The following is a 26,804-nucleotide window of genomic DNA, read 5'->3' as shown; positions in this document are numbered from 1 at the left end:
TTATTTTAAAGATTACATTTTAAAAAGATTCATAGAAATTCTCATTCGACAAATTTTAAAGAGAGGAAAGAAGACTTTGGAAAAAAAAATCTCATCAAAGACTTATAAGAAGAAACCGGAAGCAATTGATGGCTAGCCGAGAGAGTGCAACAAAATGTGAAAGCAGGAATATTGTAAACTGGAAAATGCCAAACTGGCGAGATGACAGGGAACACAGAAGAGACAGCTGAGATCCTGACAGATATTGAATTTACAGAAGTAGACGTCAAGGCCAAATTATAGATACCCTGAAACCAGATTATGGGGAGCTGTAGACTAACTTTGGAAGGGGTCTTTATGATCAGATAATGGGTATCGAATGTGAGTGCGTAGTGCTTTACCGTGGTAAACAGCATTCAGGTGTCATGACCAGGACTCGAACCCACACTCTACTGATCAGAGCAACAGATCAGGAGTCCCGTGCACATTAGAATTATGTCAAAGGCAAGTCAACAATTTTACAATTTGCATACGATAATCTAGCATGATATTTATTGCAAGAAGGGACATAATCACAAGAATTTCCTTGTGAAATTTGCAAAAAAAATGGTGTTCGCTTTCTAAGGATATCTCGTTGCATATGAGCTGAGTAATGTGGTTAAATGTGGAAACATTAAAGTATGCCAACATGTGCCGACAGCGGCCCTCAATATCCCCTCTCTGTCAACACCAATGGGTCATGCTCCATCTGTGGACAGCTAGGCCAGCCCCAGATAAAGAAAAAAAATCATTTCAAAAATAAATGAATTCTGTGGCGCATAAGTGCCTTTTATTGCTTTCAAATTTCCTATCTTTATGTCCTGAAGATCCTTGAAATTTTTAAGAGGGTACGACAAAACGTAGGACTTGACCCAAATATAAATGTGTGAATTGTGAAAATGCTTTTTAAAGCACATAGCGAACTTCGGTTTTCAAAAGCCATTATTGACACTTTGTGTGGACCAAATTATACATGAACAAACGCTCAAAGGGTCATCGGAGAATAGTATGAACGAATAACTAGTTTCACTAAAAATAGGTTGAAAATTCGCCAGATCAAAGCTACTAGTGTTCTATTAATTTCTCAAAAACAGGAAACAGAAAACGTTAACGAATATTGTCAAGAAGCCTTTATTCAACATTTCTTGAATTGGAATTCTATAGCCAACTCTAGTCCGACATTTTGCAAACGATGAGTCGCAAAAAATAAGTAGTCGCCAAACTTTGTCAGAAACGTTTTAAATTACCGCAGCAGTTTAGATCAATATGAAAAGGAACACATTGCCTAACGTACGATCTATCGTCACGACACAAACATAGTATTTTTTCTAATGTTAAATTACTCCATTTACACCAAAAACAGACCGCTTCAACTTAATAATTGATTCCCCCGTCAAATTTAGCCCTTTTCTATGTGTGTCAATAACTCTGTAGCAATGACCAGGGCAGGGTGGCCACTGCCGAGTGTCTGAAATCTCCATTGGTTTGCCGGCCCAAAGTATTGTAACCGCTGCTCTGTCCACAAAATCAACTATATAAATTACCTAAAGAAGAATGGAACATCCTGAGTTTATTTACGGAAACGCGAGCTCACGTCTGTTCATTTCCAACCAACAAATATCGCTTACATCAAACAACATGAGTATGTGGTTCGACCACTCACTTCAGGTGCCTAGGATGTTTGACCATCAAGCCCAAAACAGTCTCATGCTTTTTGAACAAACAATCTAAGACGAGAAACCTTATAACTTTTACCATCAAGTAACCGAGATTCATCCGTTTCGACAATGGTGCTCAGGCCAACATCATACCGAGCATGTTCGCGAATAACAACTATACGTCATTTTTGAAAGATGTAGTTGTTGTGCCGCAATTTAAGATTCCTTGATCTAAACGCTCAAGAGAATACGACGCCAACCCTGCATTGTCACATGTCTGTATTTATCATAGAGTTATATATAAGAACTAGAGCGCGCACTGGCCTATATACGCGCCCCGGTATGCGAGCAGGCGGCCATTTTCTAAGTTGACAAAACAGCTATCTCACAGCGTGTGTTTGTGCGGCCATTTTGTAAGTTGAACAAACAGCATCGCGTGAGCGTTCAATAAAAAAAAACTCAAGCGTGTATTTCATATTCAACGCGCGTGCAGAATGACGCGCTTGTCATCTTGCGGTCCCGTGGCGTTTGTGCACGAAGCATCACTCGTGCGCCCTCTAGTTCTTATATATAACTCTATGGTATTTATCAACATAACTACAAATGCTATATATTAAGGCCATGGCCTCTGTTGCCCATAGACCTTTTCGCAAATACTGGGGCGCGCGCGTAAAGCTTGGAATTAGATGCATTGTGGTCTAGCTGGTAGCAAAATTTGATTCATATCTATCCCACAATGCACCTCATTCAACAGTCTGCGCTTGCGCATTGGTATTTGCGATAAGGTCTATGTCATTGCATCGGTGCCCCTTCAAAAGTCTCTCACAAAAACTTTAACATTTGCCAATCGACTGGCCCTTCGTAAAATGAAACTGGCATTGCCTTCTCAAAGATGGAAAAGATTAAAGACAGGACAGGACGTACACCATGGGGTAAGCGCTCAAAATGCAAATGCAAAGTAAATGTGAGTGAGAGTTTCGTACAAGGGGGTTCAAATAATGAAATGTAATGAAAAAAAAACATGCCTCAGTCAAAACAACTTCTAAAAGCAGAGACTTGTCAGCAATAATATACTTCCAACGAGCCTATAACTGCACCTTTGAAATGTGTATATACGAAGAATGATGTACTCTCGGTCACTGGTAATTGAGCGTCCTTAAAAATGTCATTAAATGGCTTTCATCTTCTGTATCAAAAGAACATGCCTTAAGCGACTATGTGAAACAGGGCGTATTCGATCGTTAGTTTGCGGTGTGTGTTTTTAAAGATTGCCAATGGCAGATACAGAGTGACACACATAGAAGAATTGCATTATCTGTAACCCATTTATTAGAAAATGTCGTGTGTTTCGACAATGGCTTATGTCTGGGGGGGGGGGGAGCAGCCGTTGTGTGTTGTCTCTCGAACGAAGGTGCCCCTAGCCTTGGAGGTTCGAGTCGACCTAAATCTGCATACTTTTGCATGTTTTATTTTGTGCTATTCCTTCGTAATGGGGTAGTAAATAGCAATTCGCTTTTTTAATTCGCAAGGAACTGGTTTTTGTACAAGGCCAAGTTCATAAAGAATAAACCCTTAAAAGGTCACTCCATGGAGTGTATATAACCCCCCCCCCCTCCCCCAGTGCGGTGTTTCTTTTATACTCAGCCCAAGCAAAATGGCCTCTAATGGAAAAACAATTAAGAAGCAAAATAAAAAACAAATTCATTCAAAATCACTCGGCCACAATTTTATGGCTCTGCTTAGCAGGGAATTCCGCGCTCACGTCAATCGTATTTCACGGGTTAGCAGGGAATGTTTGCTTGTGCGCGTATTGACCCATTTCGCCTGACGTCATCATCAAAAAAATCTTGAATGCGCCATACTGGTGGCCAATTTCACTGTCCGTTTTTATATATAACTCTATGGTGTGCGTTACGCAGTGAAAAGGCGCGTTTTAGGCGACGTTGCATTGATACACGTAAACCTAACTTGCCCACCAACCAACATGGTGATAGCGGATCAGTCGCCGCGTACTGTGACGCGCGTGCAAGGGGTCAATACTACTGTGGACATTCTTCGTTTACACACAGCTAGAGCAGAAGTTCGGCGCTTGCACATCAGTAAGCGGGGAATGGTGATTGATCGTAAGCACCGGATTCGGTGGTAAGCAGAGTCATGAAATTGTGTCCTGGAGGGTGGAGAGGACAGGTTGAGGTACGTTGGACATTCATCTATCTTGGCGACAGGATGGGGGCGTTAACAAATCTCATCAGGTTGATTTAGAAGGATTACTAAGACAGAAGGAAAACACAGCACTCATTGATTTTTAGAGGATTGAGGCAGTAGGGATCTTACACAAACTAAAATCGGTTGTATCCTCCCCTTACCAGTTTTCACGCTATTATGCCTTTTTCTTAGAATTGGGAAAAAATAATGATGCCTTATATCAACCGATGCCCTAATTACCTTCTTTTGTTAATATGAAGTATGCAAACATATATTAAAACTTGATGGACATTGAAATGTTCACACTACACACCGATCTTCGATGACTTCAACTGGCCCCATTTGTTTTGAATTTTTCCTGTTTTCACGGCAAACAAGAAAGCATAGTTTCCCGGTGAAGCCATACATGGAAGAAACATCTACAGTGACTACAGTGTTCTTTGAGACTCTGTGTATTGCTCTATAGCCAGCAATTGTCTTCGTTTTATTCAAAATATTTTTTAATGAAATTTTAAAATTACCATGGTAATTTGCAAAAAATAACAAAAATAAATAATTAAAAAAAAGTGTGAATAATCATTGGCTTTCAAATCTGATTTTTATTTATTTTTTCCCCCTTTTTTCTCTTAAAATTTAAAATAAAGCGTATAAATAAACAGTGATAATTGAATCAACAAGCTGATCGTTTAAATTTTAATATTAATAATAATATTGATCGGAGGGTTAAAAAAAAATCTCCAAAAATATTAGAAAATGATATAAGGCACATGGCTTCTTTCAGTCTCTGTATTTTTTTTCCAGAATGCTCAGCAAAATATTCAGTCACATGGTTTGATCATCATGACTTGTGAATTGAAATAGTGTTTGATGAAACTTTTTCGGTGGGCAAATATTTTTATATGGCCTCAACATTATGACATATTTTTGTACCTTGTAGAAATGCCTAAAATACCAAACTTTTTGCATTTACAAGTGCAAATATCCAGTGGAGCCTTACGTGTTTCTAAGTTTTGGTCAAGGGAGAAGAGACTCTTTGCTTGGCAAATAAAACCACACAATTTTTATCTAGGGACTGTTTACATCGCGCACAGAGAGGTAAAAGATTTGCCACGATTTTAGGGACACCTCGAAAACAGGACCTCCTACGATATAGGATTTAGGGACCCCAAATTTGACGTGATGGATTGAGGCAGTAGGGGATCTACAGAACCTCAAATCGGTAGATTTCGAACTCGGATTGAGGCAGTATTTTGAGATCCTATAAACTCATTATGGTTTTTTAAGGATTGGGGCAGTATACAGATCCTTCATTAGCTCATAACGATTGATTGTGTCTTTATGACTTAGAACTGTGATTGATGGAGGCAGTATGGATTTTACATAAACTCATATCGTTTGTTTTGAATAATTGAGGCAGTAGGGATCCTACATAATCAAACCATTGAATTATTAAACATTAAAATCCGGCTATTTCGGCGGTTGTTAATATATTTATTTTGTACTAAAAAAATCTTAATTTGTATGCAGTATTCGCGGAGACTATGCTTCCCACGACTAGAGCAAGGCTTTATATGGTACCGCACCTGGTAACTAACATATAATTGGAGTATGAACATTGCAGCAGATCAAAATCCAGAGGCATTAGGACATCACCTGGTTGAAAAGGGATATCTCGCTGCACGTAGACTGAAATCACTAACCTCTGTAGTTTATTAAATGCAGTCAAGGGGTAAATCAACTTCATGTGCTTTAATTTATATCCAATGTTCAAAACAGGTGTATAGTCCACAATGATAATCCCCTCGACTAACAAGAACTTCAATACCTCGGCATGATTCGAAAATCAGTCCCACACTCACCGGTCACTTTATCATTCTGTTTACGTATGAAACTACGCAAGTACCACCATCACTGTCACTCACGCTTTATTTGAATTCAACTTGAGCGAGAGAGTTATTATTTCAGAGGACGTGTACACAGTTATTTCGCTTCTCTATTATACATCTCATGCACGTCCAATACTGATTTGATGACGTGAGGTCGGACAACCCACCCATACCAAGAGTTGCCAACTCTCCCTGATTCTGCTGAATCCCTGAAATTTAACCAATCTTTCTATGATCTGATGAACAAATTCTAGATCTCACTGATTATGTAAACACCCTATATGTTGAATGTATAATTCTAAATATCTCTCTGATTGTTGAACTAAGTCTCCCTGATTGCAAGATGCGAACGTTGTCAGCTCTACCCCCACCACACCATACAACCACCAATGTCTCTAGATAGTTGGAATTGTAAGTTGATGATATTGCTCGTTCCCCGTTTTGTATAACTGGGCTAACTTAATTACATCTCACGGAGCATCCTTCTTTGCTCATGGGCAAAGAGTACACCCCAAGTTGGAAATCAAATAGTTCTCTACGTCTTCTTGCACAAAATAGGTTTCATTTTGCTCGATGACCGGGAGCAACAAAAGGGAATCAACCACTTTTGGTGTATCTCACAGAAATCAGAATTATACACGTCAGGTCTCTTCGAAATTACATCCGTAAATGGTTTAATATTATCCGTGTGAACAAGAACGGTGCCTGAGCAGGCTGGGAAAAAATGGCTTAAGTCTATAATCGTTATAAGAAGCTTGTGACGAGCAGACATGCTTGTCTCAAGTGATCGCAGTTGTAGGCTGCCCATGGATGATTCTTCTGGTCGTATTAAAATCGCCGTGAACTCTCGCTCCAGTTTTCAGCGCTGGGTGCTTTGGGATGGACCTCCCTTTTTCTTGTCTCGCAACGATAATCTTAGCCTAGTGGTAGCTGCGAGGCCGTGACTATGTACTCACGCTTGATCACGTAGACAACAAAATGTGCATTTTTCACTCCTGCACTAATGCGATGAAATTGTTTTAGTGCAGGCAGCTGAGAGTTGGAGAGGACAAAACTACAGGCCGTCGCTTTTCATGAAAGACATCTTTATCAAAAACAGACCCAGCCGAGACACTTATTTCATCACCAAATAAAGACACAAAGAATGGATTTCTTAAAGGTCGATCTGCAGCACAAATCAGAGTAAATGGGACTAGACCATGACGACTGTAGGCAATAATCAAAAAAATCCTCAAAGATATAAAAGTACTTGACGATGAAAAAATTATGAATACACGACAGTAGAAAAATGGGAAATGGGCGTGGCATTGACTGTCACGAAAGAGACGATTTCCATCATTGATGCATCATTGACTGATAGCATTGTGCTCCAACTAGTGGATGCGGACCAAAGCATACTGTGGACAACTGTATACACGTGAACACACGTATACAAAGCATACACGTGAACTTTAATGTACGAACTACATGGTACCGTTTTCACATTCGCCATACAACTTTAAGAGAGCTGTAGTCGTCGCTGTCCCAACCCCCCTCGGGGGAACACGGGACCCCGGAAACAAGGGACCCTGGCCAAGATACACTCATATGCGTCACAAGGAACTTCAGTCTCGCATCTCTAACAGTCAGTTGTGAGATAATTGCGTCTCTGTGGGGAGGTGTGTCCCTATCCGTGTGGTGAAGTGAGAACTTGAGTGTCGTCACAGTACTCGATGGTCGATATAGAATGATTAATTTAATGGGCATTGCTTTGCTGAGAACGGATTGCGGGACTTAGTGTGTACGAGTGGCCGGGGCTGCTTATAGAGAGGGAGGATTGTCATAAAATTCGACATAAGGTAAAGTAGTTTCAAGTTTGATACGAGACTTATTGGTTTTCGAAATTTGTATACGGAAAATTCCCATGAGGTTTTATTGATGTAACGTTTCAACCGAAAAGAAATAAACAAAGAGCGGCACCAAAATACCAGCAGAAGAAAATGTAAAACCGTTTAATTAACGTCGTTTGGTAAAAAATGTACATCTTTTCGCATAAATGTATAACAATAACAAACCAAATCGTCTAAGGACTTGTATTTGTAAAATGTTCCGTTTGGTTTGAAAGCACTTCCACGTTTCAAGTCCACTCTGTCCTTGGCATGAATCGATTTTCTCTCTCTACTTTTCAATACCTTGTTAAGACATCTACAAATATGTAGCTCACATCTGCAGCTGTCTAATTAATGTAAAAACTATTTATGTTCAACCCTGGAAACTTGCAGATGTTATTTTGTTCACTTTGACGTTTGTATGTGGACTTCGTGGCGTTCGTTCCTCAAAGTGTAAATCACACAATTAGTATGTTTATTGTTAAAATTATGCTTATTTGTTAAAAAGAATACATCAATGTTCATCAAACAGTAAGATGCATCCAGTAAAGATAAGCTTGCTTTTCCCTTACATAAGACCCCCCCCCCCTCTCGCTTAAAAAGGGGTGGGGAGAGAGTTGCAAATTTCCAACCTTCGTCACTCTTTATTCCAAAAAGTGTGCCAAGATGTTAGATTAAGCACGAAGGTAATTTAACTTATACCGAACCAAATCTCGCTTTAACTCCATCCACAGCAATCGGTAAAATGCAATTATTTGTGTGAAAATGTCGAGGTAGGACCCGGTTAAGGGCTGGAAAGCCCCGCGGGCCATCGCGTCGTCGTGCCCCGATGAAATTTTAAGCGGTCAACACGGTGATAAAAAACATACGAGCACCAATTCCTTACAATTTGTTTAAGTGTTAAATTGAGATGGTTTATGCAGTGAACGTGCTGGCAGGTTTTCAATCCCAGCAGCTTTTTTAAAGTACATTACACACAAGAGTCCCGAACAAACACAACTGAACGAATGTTTGTTATCGGAAAGGTGCAACCGTAAGTCGTATACCTTGAAGGGAAGGGCATTTGGTAATCATTCTTTAAAATATTAATGGAAAACAAAACTATTTGTTAAAAGGTTGCAGCAGACTTCGATGGTATCTTCGAGAAACATTTACTTCGAAGTGGTTATAGCAAAACATGTAAAAAATATATCAGTTTCTAAACCAATCAGTTCCAAAAGCCAAAGGTATCTCTGTCTTTAAAAGAGTCCATTCGAACACTTTAAATTTTAAGAAACAATTCTTAAAACCAACCTACAACAACTGGCACCATATAGTCAGGTAAAAGGTTTAAACATCGGATAGTAACACTTCTTTGAGAAACATTGTTCGTCTTGATACTGGTCAACATATTGCCCAACGACGCAGTACATAAGTATTGGAGGAATAATCATCTTCCTCTGGACATTTTTGTCTGAAATGCTGTATTTTCTGTACTCTTTACAGCATTTGTAATTATCGAGGAAAAATATTCGAACTAAGAGCTCACTGGTTCAAAGTCCAAACCATAGTACGAAGATACACACATAATCTTAAATTTAAATACCAACATCGTTCTCTGTGTGTTTGTTGGTGTGTTTGTTTGTTTGTTTGTTTGTTTGTTTGTCTGTCTGTCTGTCTGTCTGTCTGTCTGTCTGTCTGTCTGTCTGTTTGTTTGTTTGCTTGTTTGTTTGTTTGTTGGGTGTTTGGAGGTTTGTAAACTTACAAACCAACAAACACCCAACAAACTTGTATCTCTACATCAAATGTCCCTAATCAATTCCTGAACGTGACAGGAGATGACTTAACTTTTACATAATGTGAAACAAGACTTCTTGAGAATCTTACGTTCCGAACTCTTAATCTTTATAGTCCGGCCATAGTAAAAATGGCACTCCTGCACTTTTCCCGCATCGAACACGCGGGTTCGAGTACGTGACAAGTTCACAATATCAAAAAGCACGGGCCGAATTTATACACTTCACTGGTAATGAATTTGTAGCGCCAGGAACGAATAACGTGATGTTTATCGACCTGGCAAATAACACAGCTGCCTACGGTTGTAAGCCTACTGTCTCCCAAGTGCCGTTAACTAACGATACGGTCTTGTCCCGGTTGGACGTGAGTTAAATTGTAAGCATCGACCATTATTTACACGAAAAGCAATCTGCTGCGCGTTTTTATCATTGCGTAGTGTTTGCAGTAGTTTATTAGGCATGCACGTAACCACTGCGCAATGTTTGCAAATAACCAGTGCGAAATATTTGCGTTATAAGTAACCACTTTACGGCCCGCCGCGCGTCATTCCATCAGAGGTGACTCTGTTTGCAGTACCCTGCACAGCTAATGTTTCCTACGCTCGATCAAAAGTATTTGGTTTATTACATATTTCCTCATCCGAAGCCACCCACTGAATCGGCCAGAACTTGGCTCATTATTTTAATATTTCCTCTTAGAACCATTATTCGCTGAGCTGCGTTCTCATCTGGTTTGTAGTAATGTTGTATAATCTGCCCCAAGGTGCTTTTTAACCCACTTACATGTCCTAATTAGTCCTATAATCCAGACGATACTACGCGATAATTCGCTGTTTGGGAGCACGATAAGAAGACCGGCTTTGTACCTAAATCATGTCTCAGCTTTGCTTTAGAACCGATGAATCACTGAGTAAAACCTTACATCATTACGGTATACACTGTTCAGGCGTACAAGAGACGAAGTATAAAGCAGTTTTGATAGCTATCCTGGCATTGTACAATCACACTTACAAACATACCTAACAGCACCCCCCCCCCTACTTTAGGTGCACCAAAGAAACATGTAAAACAAGTGATAAATATTTTTAACAAACAAACACATATCTAAAATACATATCTTATATCGTCGCGGTACCCGCTGCCAAAACATAGGATTCGAACTGCCTCTGCTACCGGGCAACCTCGGTAGTCTATTTGGTATTAAAGACACTGCTCTACATAACAACACAGATAAGTAAACGGCCTCATGAAACTGACGTTTCGACCAGTATGGTCTTCAGGAGGATTGATCACTATTCCACGGTCATTGACGTCATGTACCGACCCTCACAAGACAATGACACATCGGTCATCGTTCGAAACCGCTCGTAGGGGTTTATGAAACTCAAGATGTCTCTAATAGCAAAATCTACCTGTGGCACATTGTCAAATTCAACAGATCATTTCGCATTCTGAACTTCTTTCACCTTCTGCTTTTCTTTTCTGTTATTGTGATGAAGCTTGAAAAACCTACGGAAACATATTACAGATCGCATTTCTTGGATCTTCGAGGTTCTGTCCCTTGCCTTGGTCTTGAATTTCCGATGTGTCCTTCTTTTATTTTATAGGAGGGTGTTATTTAAGATGTCAAGTTGTCAGTTTTATCCCCGGGGTTACTTTGAAGACTGCAGTTTGTTTCTCTTAGGCTGGTCTGCCGGCCAGGTGGTTTTGATTGCATCGGGCAAACAAGAAAGTGTATCAACACAAATCCATATAGATAAATATAACATTTTCTAAATATAACAAGTGTAATCAACATGTTTTCGTAGTGAATTTTGGCAACTTAAAGACAAACAAACGAACATGCCGAAAAATGACAATCATTTTGAGTTTGTATGATTTACAAATAAAAAGAACTATATTATTTATTATGGGTAACAACAAAAGCAACGCCAGTTTTTGTCCATGTTTCTGCATTTGCCGATTTTCCTTAAGAGTAAATTATTTCTTCTCAATAAAAAAATAAAGTATTTGTTTTTAGATTTTCTTTCCTTCTGTTCCTTATTTGGTTGTTCGACTTTGCTTGTGTTTTCTTGTGTACGATAATGAAGAACTCTCTCTCTCTCTCTCTCTCTCTCTCTGAGCATTTTTGTGTATTATTTTGTAAAATATTTTTAACATACTGAAACTTTTGTTCGACTTAAAGTAGTTATAAATGTGTGGGCTTAACAAGTACTGCATTCGCAGCATACGTAGATTATTTCACGCAGTGTCTATAATAGTCCCTCTGGCAACTCATCTCATCGGGGCACAAGAGGAGTGCAACGGGTAGAAAAAATGTGTCAATTTGTCAAAGATTTAGTTTCGGCAAAGATAAAAACACCCGCTGAGTGAAACATCTGCGGGAACTGAGGGGGAAACTGTATCGATCCGGGCCGTTCTTGGTTTTTTTTTTTTTTTGGGGGGGGGGGTAAATACTTGGGTCCTGTGGAATTCATCCGGTTGGCTCACCAAGTGTGTCAGATCACCAGAATTGATGCAGTCAGATGAACCTGGAAACACCAGGAACACCGGGACACCGGACCAGCTCTTCACACAAGAGGCACAAGCTGTTACTCCGGGGCAAGCCTAGCCGCTCCCAGGTGCTAGACCTTTTGGTGTGTTGTTAAAGTATAAAATGTGCCAAGCATTGCAAATTGCTGGATAGCTGTAATTAGCTGTCACAGCACATAAAGCTGCAATAATTGTTGGATTTTTTTAGCTACCCAATCTCCCCACCCCCACCTTGTGGTTGTCGCGGCGAATCTATGATGTTTGTTTAACTGTCGTTGCAGCAGTTTTCGGTATTGCCGTCAGGGCCCAATTGTGATTAAACAACTGTCAAGAGAAGAGAAACGCAGCGCGGTATTAAAAGACAACTAACATTTGACATTTTTGGAAAACTCAAGGCTGGAAAATAATTTCCTGAAACTTTATACTTTATATTGAGGTAAAGGAAACTGACAGATTAATTGACAATGTGTGGTGTGTGTTCATGAATATGAACATGATCATGTTTAAATATAAAAACTGGTTGTTTGAACAAGGGTAATGTAAACAGTTTGCCTTATGTTTGAGATATACGCACACATAGACTTTTTTATTTTGATTAAGGGTAAGTTAAAAAATAATGTATATCCATTTGGATATGGTGTTTTATATTGAGGGAATCCAGGGTAACGTAAAATGTTTATATTTAATACCTTGTGAAGTTTTTGTTGGACGAAGTTTTTCAAGATTGACTTGGAATAACCCATTAATTTGACATGTTTACAACCAAAATGCGGGTCAATTCCGGCCTGTGAGTTTTGAGTGTGCCAGGTCTATACAGAACAAGGTAAAGGTATAACGTATTCACAGCACTTTCTCTCTCTTTCTTTGCTCTAGGATTGTGACCATTAAAAGGGATCGAGGACCTATAACGACGCCATGGCTTCGCACCCAGGTTTGACAACCGTGCGAGACACCACCACAGGTTTACTCGTCCAATCCAAAAGCTTTGAGGAGCTCATGGATTATTTACAGAACAAACAAAACCCCAACCTGCAAGAGGGTGCAGAAGTGGGATACAGCAATCAGACGGGATCGGACAACATGGGTCTGTACGCCGAAAGCTCCTCTATAGACTTCCTGAACAGCTTCGTTGATAAAATCGTCGAAGAGGGCAACACCGGGTCACATGACAGCTTTCTCAACCCCAAGAGTGTGTCCGCACGGGTGGTCTTTATCACCCTGTACAGCCTCATATCTGTCATGTCCCTTCTGGGTAATTCTCTCGTGTGCCTCGTTGTGGTGCGCAACAAACGCATGCGTAGTGTCACCAACTTCTTTCTGACCAATCAGGCACTCTCTGACATGCTCATGACTGTTCTGAACATACCGTTCATTGCGTACAGCCAGCTTGCGGTGAACTGGCCTTTCGGCTCCATCATGTGCCACTTGGCGGACTACATTGGAATGACGTCAGTCTATGTGTCTACCTTCATGTTGACCGCGATAGCGTTGGATCGTCATCGCGTCATTATTCATCCTCTCCGTCCTCGAATCACAATGGCAACGGCCGTGGCAATCGACATTTTAATCTGGGTCTTGGCACTGACTCTCTCCGTTCCGTTTGCCATCTACCGAGAGACACAACAACGACCGAGCAACCCTGATCACTTAGTCTGCATCGCAAACTATCCCGGTGAACCAGGATACTTTAGAACCTACTTTGTGCTTGCTACGTTCATCTGTCAGTACGTCATCCCTCTATCGCTGACATCTGGAGCGTATGTACGCATTGGGATGAAGCTGTGGGCCCAAGCAGCTGTTGGAGACATGATCGCCCAACAGCAAGCCGCTAACAACAGGGCCAAGCAGCGTACTATACGCATGCTGGTACTGGTCGTGGCCGTCTTCGCCATATGCTGGTGTCCGATCAACATGTACCTTATCGTCAGTGAGTTTATCCCAACTCGAAAGAGCGCGATCCTGTACCTCTGGCTGCACTGGTTTGCCATGTGCAGCGTGTGCATCAACCCCGTTGCCTTTGCCTTCCTGAATGAGAACTTCCGCAGTGAGCTAAAGGCGACATTCCACTGCTGGTTCCTGAAAGTCAATTTTAAGAGAAACAGCAAGTACTTCGGTCGAACGACGGACGGCAATGAGAACTCACACACGACAGAGAGGCACACGACGGCAATGAGTGGCTATGAATCGGTCACCACGCGCACGACGAACGGCAAATCCCCGGGGTCGTGCGAAACATACCAGATGGAAGTGAAACTCACAACTGGGATTGATGATACGGACGGCGTCAGAGAGTACGAGGTTTAAGATGAATATAGTGCTTGAGCACCGCTGGTGTGACCAAACTGAACTTTACTGCAATCTGCCACTGTCTCCAAAATGCAGGTCTATATAGGCCTTTGTATAATTTATGAGGCATATTTCAAAATATGAAAACATTCAAAACACACGATGAAATCCTCATGGTAGTACTTCTCGTACAATAAGACTTCTAACATGCACGTACTAACTCTAACAATTAAGACTAGGAGCCTGATGGCAGTGTCTGGGGGATACGAATGCGGGTCATTGCGAGCTCCCCACCACAGTCTGATCATGACCGGGGAGGCTGGCTGGAGCAGTCTGCCTGAACAGTTAAACAGTTTGTGATAGCAACAAATAAACCACAGGAACTCCTCAAAGTGAATCTTAATAATTTTATGAAAATGTAGCACCCACTGTCTTTATGTAGGTTGAACTTTCCAAAGCCAATTTTGTTAAGGAAATTTGTTGTTTGTTAATAAATTGTATGCAAGTTCGCCACAACGAAGAGTAAATGCCACTCTCGGTAAAGGGCTATACAATACGAAAAATATTTAACATGAAACAAAATGGAGCTGGAGGTAGTAATTGATATTCCTATTATAATGAGTGTAGGGTGGAGAGAAACCATCTTCCCGATTGAAAGGGCCTTCTTGTTCTTAAGATTACACAAAAATCGGCCTCTTTAGAACGTGCACATAACATTCCATTTATTTTTGTATACACACTGTAATGAGACAAATTATAATGTGGCCTTTTTGGTGGAAACTTTCGAGAACATTTTTTTTGTCAGAGAAATGGTGAGGGAAGCACTGGTTATCCATCTGAATGGTGACATTAAAGTATAAATACATGGTTGGGAATGTGTTCTTGTAACTACCGCGAGTGGCCGCTGACCAATGCATCCAGTTCCTTATTCATGCAGAAATGTTAAGCATCAAGGTGAATCATTCAAAAGGTGAGCTGGGATCTGTTCGCGTGGACATATCTTGAAAGAGTGAACACGGAACGAGGAACTAAGTGGTATTATCGTGTAAAGAGTGCAGATAGCGTGATCGAGAACCAGATCTTTGAAATGGAAAACGGTGTGAGGCTTTAAACAGGAATGGCCAGTTGAATGAATTTAAAGAGTGAATCCGTCAGAAGATACAAACAAGTTCAGTACTCTGTTAAGAATATGAGCCATAGAGAATTAAGAATAGCTTGATTTATAATAAAGAAAAATTAAAAAGCAGCATTTGAAAGTAGCCTTTTATTAGATATTCACTTACAATTTGGAAATAACACTCTAAGGCATACTTCTTCACGGCAAAAAATTAAATATGTTACTACTCTCTTGAGTGGATACCTAAAAAATTATCCCGTCGTCCTTAACAAGGACGCAGTAAAATACACTGGGACTGCCGGAAGAGCTTTACAATGCAAGAAGAAATATGTATGCTAAGAACCAGACTATATCAATTTATGTTCGTCTTACTTTAACTTGAGGAAACAGTGAAAATATGAAAGAGAGAGCAAATATGTGGAGAGACAAGAATAAAAGGATTATTTTTGTGATGGTGACTAAAAATAGAAAAGATAGAAAAGACAGTTGCACCATTTTCACCCATGAAGTAAATTATAACACCCTAGTTTTGCAGTGTGATATAATCCATGTGGTTTATATTTGGATTGTGTATACATGTATGGTGATCGAGGAAGATAATTTTAAAAATTAAATAAATAAATTAATTAATTAATCAATTAATTAATCAACTAATTAATATTACAGACTAATTGCGTAACTGTCGCCAACTGCTTTCCATCTTTGTAGAGCAACTTGGTTATTTTGATAAGTTGCTCTTGTTCTATCTGCATGATCTTCATTGACAGGATCACTACTGTGATCGGTTCTACATGAATTCATATTTAGTAGTCCGACCATATCGGTTTAATATTTACAGAGGAAAGTGCGGGTACATCAAGTTGACCCGGGCCTATCTTTTTTTCAGACATTAAACAAAAATCTTAATAACCCTCAAGTCCATGAAGAACTTTTAAAAATCAAAGCGTGGTTGTGAATAGGAAGTGTGTATGTATTTGTGTACATGCCTTACGTATCGGCACGCGTGCCCTCAACGCCACACAGCCAAATTTGCTCGCGTATGAAAATGCCCGGATTGATGCTTGGTGTCACGTGTGGACGTGATCACTGCACTGTTACAAATATTCCCATGACGTGCCACCGTCGATAAAAAGCACTTGCGGCTGGTCGTAGAGAAATCATGAACTACTACTCAGATGTTCGACCTGTTGGCCTGGGGGTTGAAGGGCTGAGGGTGAATTACAGACGTGTTCATGTATAACATGGGAGACTTGATCATGAAGAAGCAGCTGGCAGCTTTACTTTGCTGTTTCTTTGCACAAAGCACGTCATCCTGAAGTATACGAACTTAAAAGGCTCATGTTTTTTGCTTAGACCATTGTCGGAAAAAAAAAACTAGCAAAGATTTGCAGAAATTGTTGAAGAACTTGTGCTCGACACTTCTCTCAAACTGATTCTAGTAGCACAGTGAAATTGGATTAGACCTTAACAAACCGAACTTTAAACATTTTACAACAACATGCCCATCAGCAGCAAGAGGGCTACTCCAATTTAAACCATTAGCTACAAAAAAAAGTTTGCGTTTACAAAAGTTACAAACGACTGCGGGCCAGCAGAAGTTGCTGGGCTCTATTCCAATCTATGGAGTCATGTTTTTTACCCTTACGCTGATTCACACGCAGACTGTTTTCAGGAGTTTATTCTAGTGTGCAAGTGATACGAGTCTCCTGATTTATAAACAGACAAAGAGTGGTAAAGAAAATGTTTTGATAGTTTTGAATATGATGAATAACAGTGATTTGGTATGTGCGACTTATTCTTTGAGATGTTAGATTGTTGCTGGTGCAAGGGTGAGTTTGAGCTAACCCGGGGAGAGTAGTGGCAGTGTGAACGAAGATGATTTTGTAAAGTTGGCAAGTGTATGTGTGGTGTATTTCGTTGTGCATGACATTAGTTGAGACCTTTTCGTGGTGTGACCATCTTGTTTTGCCTCAAATGATCTCAGTGTAATAAAAACGAGGCCGGATAGAATACAAGGGGAACAAGTTTCATGTTGACTGTACACATTGAACCTTGTTTACCATAGACCATGGAGGTAGAATTAATAGACACACCACCGTATAGATGTATAGGCTTTGCGACTATTTATCATTGGGGGAATATTTGTCAGTGTTCCAATTACATATCTTAGGCTACTTCTAATAGTTAAATGGTATGCATGACAATGTGTGTAAACACAATCTATACGTCGTCGTTGTTTTTAATCTACAAAGGTAAATATTGCCCATTGATGAAACAGTGGGGACAGGGAGCTTTATATTCAGCATCTTACAAAGGCCATACAAAAATTATTGATAGTAACCACATCCCAGATCCGATTACGGGAAAATTTGAGAAAGTCACAAAATTAATGCTATACCCTGTTTTTGTCTCAGTTATTTGTTAGTATCAAGGGTGCTATTGTACACAAACAAATTCAGGTAAATAGTGGTTTACTGTAATATGTGTTACACATACCCATTTTATTGAAGGAATTGTAGACTTAAAGTGGATTAGATTCGTAAATACTTATATTGTACCTATAAATATTACTCCGTCGATTTAACTTTTCACATTGATTGAAAACAAATAATTCAAAAAAGAATCAACAAAACAACAGGTTGACATGTTATTCAACTCTGTCTAAAATATCAAAATATAAACATTAAAAAAGATTATAAAAAGTTTCCGCATGTTATTTTACTGTATCCAAAATTAAGTGAAAATGTAAATAAGTTGACGAAAATGAAAAATAGTAGTCTTAAGCACGTGTTTGCGTTATATGGCAAATTGTCAAAATAATGTTCAATGTCAAAGAGAATCTGCTTTGAACAAAAAATATTGATAATAACCACACCCCAAATCCGATCACGGGAAAATTTGAGACAGTCACAAAAAAAGTTGTTTTTGTCTTAGTTATTTTTTAGATTCAGGGGTATTTTGTACATAAACAAAATCAGGTAAACATTGGTTATACAGTACACACTTTATTCAAGGACTTATAGACTTAAATGACTTAAATTGTAGATTCATTCTGACGTTTTTGGAAGACACTTCTAACCAAATCTAAAGAAAGCATTGTGGTGGTCACACACACACACACCACGCTAGTCTTTCATAATAAAAAAGAGACAATGTTCCTGCAATCACAGACTTATAGTTGACCATCGTGTATTTAGTGTCATATCACCAAGTACTAGTTGAATTATCAATTTCATTGTGTCAAGTTCCTAATGTGTTTCTGGCGTTTATGTACTATAGTCATCATCAGTTACATTTTTTGATAAAATTAATGTTAAGTGGCTGTTACTAGCGAATCAAACGTAATGTAATTACGACAATTGAAATGCTAATGAGACACAATTGTATATTTCTAGATTGATATTCGAGGATGATTATAGTTTTTCTAATATAATATTTTTTGATTGCTCCGTATCTCGTTAGCTTAAAACTTTGAAATAGATCTCTTCATATCGGTTCAAATAAGAGAGAGGGAAAAGGTCTTGAAATTTTGACAAAACTATAATGTTATTATGGTTTACTTGCCGTGAGTCGAAAATCACAGCGATGCAACACTATCCGTTTAACTGTTTTACAGACAGTGTATCATTTTATTCAGAAGTGATTTTTTTTTATAAAAACTGTCATTTCAAAAAGCAAAATATTCAATGCAGTGCACTCAAAAACAACTATTAGCATAAAACCTTATTTGGTAACGAGTAATGGGGAGCTGTTGATAGGATATAAAACATTGTGAGAAACGGATCCATCTGAAGTAACGTGGTTTTCGAGAGAGAGGTAATTTTCCACGAATTTGATTTCGAGACCTCAGAACTCGATTTTGATGTCTCGAAATGTCTGAAAACACACAACTTTTCGTTCATTAATATCTCGCAACTTTGACGACCAATTGGGCTCAAAATTTTCACAGATTTGTTATTTTATGCATATGTTGAGATAGAAGACTGGTCTTTGACAATCTCCAATAATACAATAGTGTCCAGTGACTATTCTCCATCACTATCACTAAAAATGTTATGCATGTTCACTTGATGATGGTTGAGTGTGTGTGTGAGAACCAGGTGACATTGTATCCAAGTAAATTTTCTTGTATTGTTATTGGCAAAAAGGTATAGCGTTATTTTTATAGTGACTCTGTACAATTTGGGTGTTGGTGTACAGCATTAATTGCTGTGGATTGTGTATGTGGTAAGCCGTGGAATGCGGTCTGTGGCCGGTACGGCTGTGGGGAAACAAAGGCTGCTATGCAGTCATGCTTGTAAGCCGGGCATAGAGGCCTGGTAACAACGTTTTGTTTGATTCTTTTGGACTGAGGACTACACTTACTTTACATAAGATCATTTGGAACATCATATTAATGTTCTACCTCAACATAGGATAAAAGATAGGTATAGATTACATTCTACTTCAACAGAGGAATTATGTTCACCTCCAAAATAGTATTATGTACCCCCGTATGAGGTATATTCTACCGCAACCGAGGTACAGAACAGTTGCTGTCTACATCAACAGAGGGTTATAATGTTTTTTTACCTCAACATAGGTATGTTCTACTTCAACAGAGGCATGGAATATTACTTTCTACCTCAATAATGTGATCGATCAGGCAAAACCACCGTAATATAAGAGTACAACAGTTTAGGTGTTGAATTACAAAGTTGGTGTTGGATTTTGTTCCAGTGAAGAAATCACTGCAGGCAGATAATGGTTCTTGTATCATAATCTTCTTTGGGGTACGTCAATGCCCCTAGAATAGACAAGTCTTATTGTAAACATGTTATTAAGTTAAGTGTCATTAAGTGTGGGAAATATTTTTGTAAAATGTGTTTTAATCGATGATTGTTAAATGCAGTGAAATAGTTCTTCAAGAATAATACTGATTTATGTACTCATGGGTATTTTTCGGTTTTGATTTTATTTAAAATTTAAAAAGATACCGATTAAAATATCCTAATGTCCTTTTTGTTATAAGTCATCTGATTGAACATCACTACAAGTACAGCCCACCCAAATAAGGTAACCAGGGCCTAACTACTTTATTCAACAAGTCAACCGGACTGCAACTCACTCTACAAAACCATCCAGGCACCAACCAGGGACATTCTTAACCTACAAAAAATGCCCGAGTCCAGAGGAAGACAACAAAATACGTACACTTTTATATCTCCAACCTGTGGATCGTGGCCTACTTAAATCAAATAATATTTTACGTTACAATACGCCCAAGAGCATTTCCACAAAACTCCCCAATGCACATGAATAATTTTCAAAACGGAATTCTTACTGGGTAGGGGGCATTCACTCAACAAAATTTGCCTACCGCACTGCATTTTAAGGGGAAACACAACAGCAAGGTGAAGACACGTTACGGTGCCGCCAGACACTTTTATGAACCATTACATTTCCGCAGAGCCAAAGAGATTTACAAAATGATTGTGGTCTTAAGGCAAGCTCTAAAGTGAAATTAACACAAAAATATTCTTCAGCGGTAATCAATTGCCATGTTTCCACACGGTGCCGGAAACGCAGAGTGCAGTACCGGAAGCAGTCTCGTTAGAACGGGGTTTCTTTTTTATCGCACGCCCTCAACAGGTCTTTTACGGAAAATCAAAATCACGGGGAAAAAACTTTCCTTTCATATGGTTAAAATTACAACGGCAACAATATTCGTGTAATGCTACTGGCATTTCTTTACAGTACCGTGAACAAATTTTAAGAAGAGAGAAAAAATAACCAGAATACTGTATGCCCTAAACCTTTTGGAAGACAAGAGGTAATATTTTAGTGGCAGGTGCACGCCCTCAATCGCCCGGTCGTTCATGGAAACACGAAAAAAACTTTTCCTTCATTTTTGTTAAATTTACAACTGCAACAATTTTCGTGAAATGCTCCTGGCATTTCTTTACAGTACCATGCATGCATTTTTAGAAAAGAGAAAAATAACTAGAATATTGTAAAAGTAAATTTTAGGAGGGCGAGGCGTTTGAAACTTTTGGAAAGCAAAAGAGAGTCACTTCTTTAGTAGCGGGTTTGGTGGAAAATGCTTACGTTCTTCAATGCATGAAGCTATCAAGAGACATGACATGTTTTGTTGAAACAGGGAGAGTGTAAATATTCACCTTACCTTATATCCCTTTCCAAAGTGAACAACTTGTTGTGTTGTATTCGAAACTGTGGATTCAGGTCAAATCACAATTGACAGCAGTGTGTACGTTGGATTTTCTCCGAGCGAGGTTTCTGTATTTACCGTAACAAGTTCTTGCTGTATTTTTGTTGTTGTCGAACATTCTCTCCAAAATCCAGATGAACCCTCACAAATTGAAACCTTGTAGACGTGTCTTTTCTGGATCCGCAGCATTCATTCCAGATAAAATTGCTACTCCTGTAACAACATCTCCTACGGTAGTCTGAATCCAAAATTATAGTGTCCGTTGCTGCTCCAAGTTTGCAGAAAGCTTCCGGTAGGTGTGGGCTAGCACTCCACATTCTATTCCAAAACCATGTGTCAGGTAGAACATGGATGAAATAGTCAAAGTTTGGTCCGGTCTTGGCATACACATGCTGGTAAATATACACACATGCCAATAAGTTTCATACCACCACAATACGCGCAAGTTTAAATGCCCCACACGAATTTAAAAGGCCCGCATGTCACAGTCTGGTAGTCCGACGTCGCGACGCGTCGCACAGTGCCAGTCTCCACGTGTCTGTATTCACCATACTACACACCGCAAAAGTGAAAAAGTGGCAAGTTCATGTTGTCCGTGAAATTTGAAAAGTACAACTTACTGCATTTTTATGACGAAAGTGCTTCAATATAAATGTCCAAAACTGTCCTCCGGCATCTATACATCAGTTGTTGTAACATGGAACAATTAAAACCACATTTCCAGGCGGAATAAACTGTATATTTCTGTTGAAATGTCCACGCCCATTGTCACACGACGGTATCAAAACAAGGTCGCCATGCTCGTTTAACTGCGCATGCTTGAAACCATCTCGAAAGGAATGCAACGGGACGGAATACAATACGAACACGCATTACGCAATGTAACACATTAAACAATAGCACAATATGTGTCATTTGGATCGTTTGTTGTAGCTGTAAGAAGCTATTTCCGACACAATCTTTCATTATAGGATTTTAAAATGTGAGTGAAGGATTGGTTGGTTGCAAACTAAAAAGGATGATAGGAATTTGGGTTAAAATACCTCTGAATTAAACAAAGTTTTTGTGGGTCGGGGGGAGGGGTCCCGGCACTATTAGCTTAGGTCCACTTCTTGTGACCGAAATTAATCATTTCGGATACTGACCGATACAATTTTCTCTCGTTCCTTTTCACTAATAATATTATAGGGTAGACCTTTTATTTCGTTCACAAAAATAGAGCATCTTTTGGGGGGCATTGAGGATAGCAAAAAAAAAAACTATAAACTTGGATCTACCTTGTCAGCGGGTTGGTAAGGTCCTTGCTCTATGGTTATATATATTGGCTAAGCACAACATTGTATTGCTTACCAGAAACAGGTTACCAGCCAACATTAGTTAAGTTTGCATTGTTTTGATGTGGCTGGTACCCCACTAAATTTCTGCTTAGCAAAGAAATTTGTCAACATTTTCTGCTAAACAGCTTCGTGAAATTGGGCCCTGATACTAACGACGACCCTGTAATAGGAAATATTTGTTGCTCAACTATTGTTTTGAATCATTCTCATGTCAAACAATAAGATGTAAAGGTCTATTGCAACTGATGTACTTCGTTTGGTCCAGGGCCGAGAAATGATTCATTATCATGTTTGCAGAAGACGACTGCCTGCAGCAAAGTATGCTATATACAGGCCAGGTAAATCGGCTGTAGCTGCTGTGATTTGTTAGTGAACAGACGCATGTAAGCCTATGTACTAAGAGAAAACGTTGCGAGAAAAGCAAAATGGCACACCTTGGCGAAAAGAAGAGAGTCGGCGAGAAATAAACACCTATAGCCAAGGGGTTTCAGAGGCAGGTGCTACGCTAAGATTGCAGGCATCTCGTATTCCCAAAGAAGACTGTCTTCGCGATGAGTAATGTGGGTTAAACGGCCTTTTTGTGCGGAATCAATTACCTGTTCTTGCGAAGAGTTGGACAGAAATTGAGAAGGAGTTTCGTATTGAATAGTTCGATAAGTTTACTCAGTGTAACAAGGTGGGTAAACCAAGCATGCGGAAAGTGGGGACAACATATCCCATGGTGTGTCCCATTCAACTTCGGATCTCTTTGGAGAGCCCTTCCACCGAACCACAGACAAAAATACACTTTCTGTGACTTTAAAACCAACCTAAAAACTCACTAGTTCAGTCTAATATAAAATTTTAAGTAGGGCCTACCGTGAATAGCAGAGTTCTGGCATGCTCGACAAGGTTGTCTTCACTATTTTTTATACAATGACTTATTATTGTACAAGAGATGAGCTCTTTTTTCCCTGACGCGTGCGAGAGCCGGTTTCATATGACTGTTCCGGTGCTAGTTGTCGGTGAAACAGTGCACCGGTGTAGCAAGTTCGCGGGGGGATCGGAACGCTACAAAAACATGTAGGGCACCCCCTTTGAGACACGGTTAAGGCGATGAGTCTTTAGTAGATTGTCTGGTCAAATAAAAGGGTTTCAAATCTCTAATATTGGTACAAACTGTCCTTATATACGAAAGCCGGGCTTACAACGGTTAGATTCGATGTTGACTTATAAGGTTACAAAGCAAGCAATATAACAAACGCATGTAATTGATGTGTTGTTTTCTCCGAATCTAAAGCTGAACCTTTTTTGATTAAGTTTTCTACGGATTTGAGTAAAAACTCAATCAAATAAGGTGTTCGAATGAATGAACTCTTCCGACCGGTATCTTTTAAATTAAGGAAAGGAATCCCCAAGATTTGAAAGGGATCAAGGGATCCGAGAAAGCATATTAAGTCATGCCAATCATCTCAGCTTCAAGAAACTCAAATTATTGTAGAGTTGAAATATGAAACTTCATGGGATGTGAAACAGCACAATATGCTTTCATGTGTCTGCGAACTGGGTCTATAGACCTTGCTCTTTGGTTAACTAAAAAGGGCGAACACTTTAAACCCTTTTACTGGGTGCCGTAGCATATCCTCTGGTTACCACTATTATTACATTAAATGGGAAACTTTGGAACGCTAGGTGGCAGCAGATATACCAGGTATATTTTCATAGACATTATTGCAAATACTCGGTATACGTGTGCTTATACTGGCCTAGCTAGCGCAGACCAACATACTTAACCATGAGACACAATCACCAACTTATCTGGTAAGTCTGCTGCCACCTAGCGTTTCAAAGGTCCCCATTTTGGGTGGGGTGCTAAGCAGCTCTGTTATGAGATGCAGCCGATTATACACAAACAATTGTCATCATATTATGGACTTATTTTCTTGATGCAAATAAAGACGTGTTTCATTATCTCTTAATTCCTTGCTGCCAAAAGGTAAACTATATCCACCAGTCACGATGCAGGCACTACGGCGTCACTGTCATTACAAACACTTTTCTATGTTTACCATCTAGCAAGCGAAAGTCTGAGATTATCTAAGCGAAGAGTCAATCGGCATGAACTATACAAATGAACACGTGAAAAATGGAGGGAGATCAGGAATGCATGGTGAATAATTTGAAAATCATGCGTGAAAGAATTTCTCCAAGTTAAAACATCATTCGCGTTTCCAGACTTTTCTCCATTTGGCAACTGGAAACATTATGAGTGTCGATTCTCACCTTTATTTTGTAGGTTCACTCTGATAGGACTATACACAATTTGACACAATTAATCGGGCAGAGTGTGAGTGCAACCTGTTTCAGTAGTATAAAAGAAATGTTATCCTCAACAAATTTCCGATGTTTTTCCTTCTAAGGATTAAATTTGTTTTATATCAATTTTCATAAATAAAAAACAGTACGACAGTTGCAACTTTAATAGAAAGGGAAAAACTGCTCTCCGGCGACTACGTGGCTAACGCTAAATAAAACCACTCGCTGTTGATGCTGAAAAATCGGAACAAAGAATAAACCCCAGGAAATGGTCCGTTAAAAGCAAATGGAATTTCAGTGTTTCCCACTAGTTTCTATTAGATCATTTTGATCAACAATTACCGAGGCTATTTCTTTTATAAGCCCCTAATTTCTACACCAGAATGTAAATTAGTCAGTGAGCAAAACGGCAAGGCAAACTTAATGGGTTGTATGAACATTTGGAAAATCGATCCATTTGTTTATGAAGGGGTGGGTGTTTTCAGTATAGACCTATCGAAGTAGTCATTAATCAACGTCTAGACATCACGCCATCAAATAACTTAACTAATTAGACAATAAAATACAATTTTGAAATGTTAACAGCAGATTGGAGACAGAGGTAATTGAACACCACTCTTATAGAGAGTGGGTGTGCCTCCATAAAAATTATGCCCTATACTGATTTTCTTAGATGACGAGCTCAATGTTGTTTGTTGGTTTGTATTATGATCTTTGTCAAAGGGAACTCGGCCAACTCCCACAAGGGGATATGAACGCCAAGCTGTTAGCAGCCAATCTTTCTCATACAAACATTGGTTTAACATCTATGATTATGAATAACACGTCATCAAGAAAGTGTGATTCAGTAGCTATATAGACGACAGATACTTGTTCTAGTAATTGTGAAATCAGCGGTCATTAACAACCAACCAACAGAAAATTCATGTATCTAGCGCTTCATTTATGTGGATAGGTTAGAACCCATGGGGCAAAAGAGGGGTAGGGGCAAGGGTTCTCAGCGGGAATTCAGAGTTTCAGCCCCCCCCCCCGATACACCACTTATTCAGGGCTCAGTTTCATACAGCTGCTTTAAGCCAAAAGTAGCTAAGCGCTAGAAAATGTTGCTTACCAGAATAAGGTCACCAGCCAAACTACCATGTCACGTGACCGTAACTGTTATCATGCTCATTTCTACTTAGCAGACAATTGTTAAGCAATTTTTGTTCTGCCCAAGCAGCTCTATGAAAATGGGCCCGGGCATTCTTGATTCCAACATTTCAATTCCTTCTGGTGCATTATTATTCGGGCAGCTCCCATCACGCTGGACCCGGTAAACGAATTACTTTACCAAGTCAGGCCGGACTGCAGCCCGGCTAGAAACGGTTGCGTTTCACCCTTTTAATTCAATTTGTCTCATAATAACTATTCGGTGTCTCCTTCTTATATACCACGATTGAGTTTTTATCTTTACATAAAGAATGAGGGAAGATGGACGAACACTGATTTCAGTGAATCAAAGTCCTCAGAACCCTAGCTTTCAAACAATCGTCAGTAACAAATTAATTGTCCGGCTCTTTTTCTTTGCTCCGTGAAAACTGTTAAGTTTAGGCCTATTTTTGTGGTGATGAGAAAAACAC

At 39.4% G+C, this 26,804-nt stretch overlaps 2 protein-coding genes across 4 annotated transcripts in view; one reads left to right on the top strand and one right to left on the bottom strand.

Annotated features, from left to right (window-relative positions):
• The window catches only part of LOC139940703 (G-protein coupled receptor 83-like), a 48,188-nt gene extending 28,004 nt beyond the window's left edge, over positions 1–20,184 (top strand). The window contains exons 1-2 of one of the 3 annotated variants that reach the window (XM_071937067.1): positions 2,472–2,608; positions 12,816–20,184. In XM_071937067.1, the coding sequence (XP_071793168.1) occupies positions 12,858–14,246 (1,389 nt within the window). In that variant the 5' untranslated portion in view covers positions 2,472–2,608; positions 12,816–12,857 and the 3' untranslated portion in view covers positions 14,247–20,184. Of the gene's footprint in view, positions 1–2,471; positions 2,609–3,751; positions 3,870–12,815 lie in introns of those variants that run through there. The other 2 variants (XM_071937068.1, XM_071937069.1) reach the window with 2 other exon arrangements.
• Positions 1–22,338, bottom strand: part of LOC139940705 (uncharacterized) — a 229,869-nt gene extending 207,531 nt beyond the window's left edge. The window contains exon 1 of the mRNA XM_071937072.1: positions 21,509–22,338. The gene's annotated coding sequence lies outside the window, so the exon portion shown is untranslated. The remainder of the gene's footprint in view (positions 1–21,508) is intronic.
• Between the last annotated feature and the right edge of the window lie 4,466 nt (positions 22,339–26,804).

This window comes from Asterias amurensis, chromosome 8 (genome assembly GCF_032118995.1).
Source record: "Asterias amurensis chromosome 8, ASM3211899v1".
In the NCBI taxonomy this organism is placed as follows: domain Eukaryota; kingdom Metazoa; phylum Echinodermata; class Asteroidea; order Forcipulatida; family Asteriidae; genus Asterias; species Asterias amurensis.
This window is presented reverse-complemented; position numbering and strand designations above follow the sequence as displayed.